The sequence below is a fragment of the Castanea sativa genome, chromosome 5, assembly GCF_040712315.1.
Source record: "Castanea sativa cultivar Marrone di Chiusa Pesio chromosome 5, ASM4071231v1".
NCBI lineage: Eukaryota > Viridiplantae > Streptophyta > Magnoliopsida > Fagales > Fagaceae > Castanea > Castanea sativa.
Genome location: NC_134017.1, coordinates 40,370,051 through 40,377,104, shown reverse-complemented (window position 1 = coordinate 40,377,104; position 7,054 = coordinate 40,370,051). Strand labels below are relative to the sequence as shown.

General features: G+C 41.3%; 1 protein-coding gene across 1 annotated transcript; it reads left to right on the top strand.

Moving 5' to 3' along the window:
• Window positions 1-3,606: 3,606 nt before the first annotated feature.
• Window positions 3,607-4,203, top strand: LOC142635191 (uncharacterized). The gene has a single exon (XM_075809391.1). It carries the CDS (start codon window positions 3,607-3,609, stop codon window positions 4,201-4,203), a length of 597 nt encoding a protein of 198 aa, XP_075665506.1.
• The last annotated feature ends 2,851 nt before the right edge of the window (window positions 4,204-7,054 follow it).

Genomic DNA, 7,054 nt, shown 5'->3' with positions numbered 1-7,054 from the left:
TGGGAATTCTTGTGTTTTAGGAGGTTTAGCATTATGGTAGGCTCAGGTCCACACCATGCGGAGTCTGTAGGAGCCTAGCATGAGGATCACTCCTTGCATCTTGAGTAAGATGAGGACTGAAAGGGTAGTGTACATACAACGCACACTAGCAGGAGTAGGAGTCATTCACGAGGTGGAAGCAGAGTTCCTCACAGGGAAAATGCTAAAGCCATGCAAAAGGAAATTGACCACCTGAAGAAGAAGCTACGCCGCGAAAGGCGAAGGCGAACTCCTTCCTTTTCTGATAGTTCTTCTGAAGGCTCTAGGGATAATAGTTACAGGCCAAGGTCAAGAACTCCTTGGGATAAGTCTTTCTCCTATGAGGAAGACAACTTGCATGAACAGAAGGGTAAAAATTCTTTTTCCAAGGGCTTGGAAAATGATGCTATGGGTAGGGCATTACATCAAATCTCCAAGTCACCCTTCACACGTAGGGTGGAAGAAGGGAAGCTCCTTCGGCGCTTCACACAGCCAGCATTCACCATTTATAATGGCCGAACAGATCTTGTGGAGCATGTGAGTCATTTCAATCAGAGGATGGCAGTGCATTCTAAAAATGAAACTTTAGTGTACAAAGTCTTCCCCTCCAACCTAGGACTTGTGGCGATGAGGTGGTTTAATGGCTTGAGGGTAGGTTCTATCAATTCTTTTAGGGAACTTACCAGAGCATTTGGTTCTCGCTTCATTATGTGCAGTAGAGTTCCTCGGCCCTTGGATTTACTATTATCCATGGCCATGAGAGAAGGGGAAACCCTAAAAACATACTTAGACAGATACTGGGAGATGTTCAATGAGATTGATGGGGACTTTGATGATGTAGCGATAAGGACCTTCAAGGTTGGCCTACCTGCAGAGCATGACTTAAGGAAATCTTTAAACAAAAAACATGTAAGGAGTGTACGTCGGCTCATGGATCACATTGATGAATATAAGATGATTATCCCTCAGGAGAGGAGGGATTTCAGGTCGGACAGATACAGGAACAACAGACCTAGAAGATATTTTGTCAGGCAAACTGGTCTTACCACTCTTCAGGTGGTTAATACTATATTTCGGGAACCAATGCACCAGCTATTGGAGAAAATACAGAATGAACCATTTTTCAAATGGCCCAACAAGATGGCAGGATACCCCATGAGGTGCAACCAGAACCTTCTTTACCCGTATCATCGAGAGAGGGGCCATACCACTAAGGATTGTCGGACTTTGTGGAATCATTTGGAGCAGTTGGTTAAGAAGGGAAGGCTAAAGCAATTCTTATATCGGCCTAATGGACAGGGAAACCATCCAGGAGCGGTGAACTAGGGCAGCACTTCATCAAGGCCTCCTCTAGGCATGATCAATGTTATTTTTGCTGCTCTTGGGAGGCCTGGTTCTCGTCCTTCCAGGATGATGTCTATAGCACGAACCCTAGCCGAGGATTCTAGATCCGAGCTGAAAAGGATTAAAGGTAATATCCTACCAATTTTAGGCTTATCAGAAGAGGACAAGATCGGGACTATCCAACCGCATGATGATGCTTTGATGGTTACACTAAGGATAGGAGGCTACGACATGAAAAGGGTGATGGTTGATCAGGGCAGTGGCGCGAATATCATGTACCCTAACTTGTTCAAAGGGCTAAACTTAAAGCTTAAGGATCTTACAGCTTACGATTCGCCATTGATAAGTTTTGAGGGAAAGGCTGTCATACCAAAGGGGTAGATTAGGTTGCCTATGCAATCAGGCCCAGAAGTGGTAAACGTGGATTTCATTGTGGTAGATGCCTATTCTCCCTATACGGCCATTATGGCAAGACCTTGGTTGCATGCTCTAGGTGCCGTATCCTCAACTCTACATGTCAAAGTCAAGTTTCCATCTGGGGATCAAATCAAGGAACTAATTGTGAGTCAATATGTGGCTAGACAATGCATGGCGGCTGCAATTCTGCATCAGCCTAGACCAGAGTCCTCGGCCTCAGCAGAGGGAGGGCCATAGCAATCAATGTCTCTGGCCACACCCAGTGTAGCAGCGGTAGAAGAAGCCGCGTGTGAGGAATTGGAGAAGGTTCTTATAGATGATGACCTTGAAAAAATATTTCAGGTAGGAGTTCAATTGCCACCTTAGGAGAAGATAGAGTTGGTTACGTTTTTGAGAAAGAATTTGGATGTATTCGCGTGGAATGCTTATGAAGCCCCCGGTGTTGATTCGAGTTTCATTTTTCATCATTTGAATGTCAATCCAGCTGTAGTGTCGAGGAGGCAACCACATCGACACTCCTCTAAAGAGCATTCCGAGGCTGTCAAGGAAAAGGTGCTCAAGCTCAAAAAGGCTAGTGCTATCAAAGAGGTGTTTTATCCTAAATGGTTGGCTCATACAGTGGTAGTAAAAAAGAAGAATGGGAAGTAGAGAGTATGCATGAAGTTCACAGATTTGAACAAGGCTTGTCCTAAAGATTCTTTCCCAATGCCTCATATAGATCAGTTGGTGGATGCTACTGTTGGGCATCCTCGGATGAGTTTTTTGGATGCTTTTCAAGGTTATCACCAAATACCTTTGGCTTTGGAGGACCAGGAGAAGACTGCATTTGTCACTCCTGCGGAAAATTACCATTATAAGGTAATGCCTTTCGGTTTAAAGAACACAAGGGCTACCTATCAAAGGATGATGACTAGGATGTTTGAGCCACAGCTGGGAAAGACTATTGAAGTATATGTGGACGACATGGTGGTGAAAAGTAAAACGGTTTCCACGCATGTGGAAGATCTAAATGATACTTTTCAGGCGCTAAGGAGGTACAAGTTGCGAATTAATGTCTCTAAGTGTTCTTTTGGTGTGGGATCGGGTAAATTTCTAGGTTACATGGTAACTGACCAGGGGATTGAAGTTAATCCGACTCAGGTCAAGGCAATTAACAACTTACACCCACCTCGAAATCCCAAAGAAGTTCAGAGGTTGACAGGGATGACTGCTACCCTCAACCGGTTTATTTCTCAGTCCGCAAATAGGTGCAGTCCTTTTTTTCAGTTGTTGAATAAGTGAAAGGGATTTGAGTGGACCGAGGAGTGTGCTTCGACTTTTCAAAAACTTAAGGAACATCTTTCGCTACCAGCCATTATGTTTCGGCCAAAAATTGATGAAGTTTTGTTCTTATATATTGCGGTAGCTAATCATGTCGTTAGTTTGGTTCTCATACAGGATAATAATGATGTGCAGAGGCCAGTTTATTACGTAAGTAAGTCCTTACATGAGGCCAAGGTGCATTATTTACCGGTGGAAAAAGCGATCCTAGCAGTAGTACATGCTATGCGTAGGCTTCCCCATTACTTCCAATCTCATACAATTGTTGTTTTGACTCAACTCCCTCTTAAATCTATACTTTGGAGTGCTGACTACACAGGAAGGATTGCCAAATGGGGTACCATTCTAGGGGCTTTTGATATCAAATATATGCCTCGCACCTCTGTAAAGGGACAAGTCCTTGCAGATCTGGTGGCAAAATTTGCTGAGCCCTCATTAGAAGAAAATATTAAGGGATTGGACATGGATGAAAAATCAGTTGGCATGATCTCATGTAAAGAACCTTCAATGTGGAAAGTGCATGTTGACGGAGCAGCGAATCAAAAAGGATCTGGGGTGGGGCTAGTTTTGGTGTCCCCTGAGGGAGTTACTCTTGAGAAATCCTTAAGACTGGGGTTCTCAGCCACCAACAATGAGGCAGAATATGAAACTTTACTGGTAGGGATGAACATGGTTCAGAAAATGGATGGAAAAACAGTACAAATGTTTTCGGATTCACAATTGGTGGTAGGTCAAGTGGAAGGGAAGTTGGAGGCCAAAGATCCAAGAATGCAAGGATACCTAACCCGGGTCAGTTATATACAGTCCAAATTTGAATCTTTTTCCTTATTACATGTATCTAGGAGTAGAAATACTCATGCTGACTCTTTGGCCACACTTGCAACATCCTCGGTGCAAGACCTACCTCGGGTCATCTTCATTGAAGACTTGTGTAAACCCACTGTGACAAGTGGTGACGCCATCCGAATTTATCAAATTAGGGTAGGGCCTAGTTGGATGGATCCTATAGTGTCCTTTGTTAAGGATGATATTTTGCCCAAAGAAAAGTCAGAAGCAGATAAGGTACGCAGGAAAGCACCTCGGTTCTGGCTATCCGAGGACTAGGAATTGTATAAACACTCTTTTTCAAGACCATATTTGCTGTGTATACACTCTGAAGCAACAAAATTACTTTTGAAAGAGTTACATGAAGGGATTTGTGGAAGCCACACCAAAGAAAGGTCTTTATCTCATAGAGCTTTTACACAAGGGTATTGGTGGCCCAATATGCACAGAGAGCCACATGATTATGCAAAGAAATGTGACCAATGTCAGAGATTTGCTCCCAACATCCATCAACCTAGGGGTGTCCTTAATCCCTTGTCTAGTCCTTGACCTTTTGCTCAATAGGACTTGGACATTGTAGGGCCTTTCCCAAAGGCAGCAGGGAATAAGAGGTGGTTGCTCGTTGGAACAGACTATTTCATTAAATGGGTTGAAGCTGAGCCATTGTCAAATATTAGAGATGTGGAGGCGAAGAAGTTTGTCTGGAAAAACATTGTCACCAGGTTTGGAATCCCTCATACTTTCATTTCAGATAACGGCCTATAATTTGATAGTAAGGCCTTTAGAAGATATTGTTGTGATCTAAGAATCACGAATAGATATTCTACTCCGGCATATCCGCAAGGGAATGGGCAAGCTAAGGTGGTCAATAAAGTTATAGTTAATGGGCTCAAAAAAAGACTAGATGATGCTAAAGGGAGATAGGTGGAAGAAGTGTCACATGTTTTGTGGATGTATCGAATTACACCTCGAAGATCCACTGGAGAGACAACCTTCTCTATGACTTATGGAGCCGAGGCTGTAATCCCTTTAGAAACTGGGTTTCCAACACTAAGGACGAGCTCTTTCATCCCAAGCAGTAATGACAATTTATTGGAAAAAAGCTTAAACTTAGTTGAGGAATGGTGGGAGAATGTCATGGTTCAGCTAGCTTACTATCAACACAAACTCAAGCAAGGGTATGATTACCATGTGAAGCTACGACCACTTGCACCTGGAGATTTGGTATTGAGGAAAGTTTTAGGTACTGCAAAAAACCTAGCATGGGGAAAACTGGGGCCTAACTGAGAATGGCCTTATCGTATTACCTCAGTTGCGAGCATAGGGGCTTATTATCTTGAAGATCTAGATGAACATGTTATACAACGACCCTGAAATATAAATAACCTACGAAGTTATTACTATTAATGAAAGGCGTTTCTGCCATATTATTTCTGTTTACACTCTATTATGTTGGTTACTATTTGTCTAAATATCAAACTGAAAATTGGTCATGCTTGGCTCTTCGGATCACATACCTTGAACAAATTAAGTGTTGAATAGAACCTTAGTTATGTCTGGTCCTCGGATCATCTACTTTGGGGAAATTTGCACTTCAGTTCATTTTTCTAAGTATCAAATTGAAACTTGGTCATGCTTAGCTCTTCGGACCACATACCTTGAACAAATTGATATTTTATTAAGTGTTGAACAGAACCTTAGTTATGTTTGGTCCTCGGATCATCTACTTTGGGGAAATTAACACTTCAGTTCATTTTTCTAAGTATCAAACTGAAACTTGGTCATGCTTGGCTCCTCGGACCACATACCTTGAATAAATTGATATTTTTATTAAGTGTTAAATGGAACCTTAGTTATGTCTGGTCCTCAGATCATCTACTTTGAGGAAATTAACACTTCAGTTCATTTTTCTAAGTATCAAACTGAAACTTGGTCATGCTTGGCTCCTCGGACCACATACCTTAAATAAATTAATATTTTATTAAGTGTTGAACAGAACTTTAGTTATGTCTGATCCTCGGATCATCTACTTTGGAGAAATTAACACTTCAGTTCATTTTTCTAAGTATCAAACTGAAACTTGGTCATGCTTGGATCCTTGGACCACATGCCTCGTATAAATCGATATTTTATTAAGTGTTAAATAGAACCTTAGTTATGTCTAATCCTTGGATCATCTACTTTGGGAAAATTAACATTTCAATTCATTTTTTTAAGTATCAGATTGGAACTTGGTCATGTCTGGCTCCTCGGACTCCATACCTTGTATATATCTTTGTTTTATTAAATATTGGTTAGAATCATAATTATGTCCGATCCTGGGACAATCTATTCTTGAATCAAACTAATCGCATATCCTGATGACTCCTAAAAATAGTGATGAGTAGATAGGAGTTTATGAGCATCACTTAAAGCATTTGCCACTATATTAAACATTTTTGTTGTCTGGATCATGCTGATTACTTTCTTAGAATTATTAATGGATATGGAAGGTAAGGTGGGTTATTATTCTATTATGATGTATAGACTTTTCGATTATAGAGTGGCTTTACCAGATTTGGTTGATTAACTAATTTTTAATTTATCAGATAAGAATTATAATTTATGCAGAGGATAGATCTAGGCGTACGTCATTCCACCAGAGATAATAAAAACAGACATAATGACAATGATATAACTATGATAAAGTCTCAAGCACATAAAAGGAACAAGTTCATCTCTTTGATTTAAAGTTCTCTGGAAGTATAACTTGCTGGCAAAAGGCATCAAATAAAGAGAAAAGAAAAAGCTGAAGGAAAGAGGATCAATCAAGGCTTCAATTTTATCTTCAGGTTGCCCTTAGGGTCTTTTGGAAGCTGGATTGGAGCCGAGGAGTCAGAAGCAATTCCTTTGCCTTTCAGACTTCCTTTGTGGTCACTAGAATGGTTGCTAAGACGAGTTCCAATGTCTTGTTAAACCCCTTTTCTTTGGAAGATTCTTTAGGAGCGTCAGGAGACTGGATATCATCATGTGCCACTCTTGCTGGGGTAGTATGTTCTTTGGTGGCCTCAAGTTGCTTAAACTCCTTGGACCGACCTTCAGTAGAGGCAAGGTCTTCGGCTGGGTTACTTTGTTCGATGTCTGGCCTTTC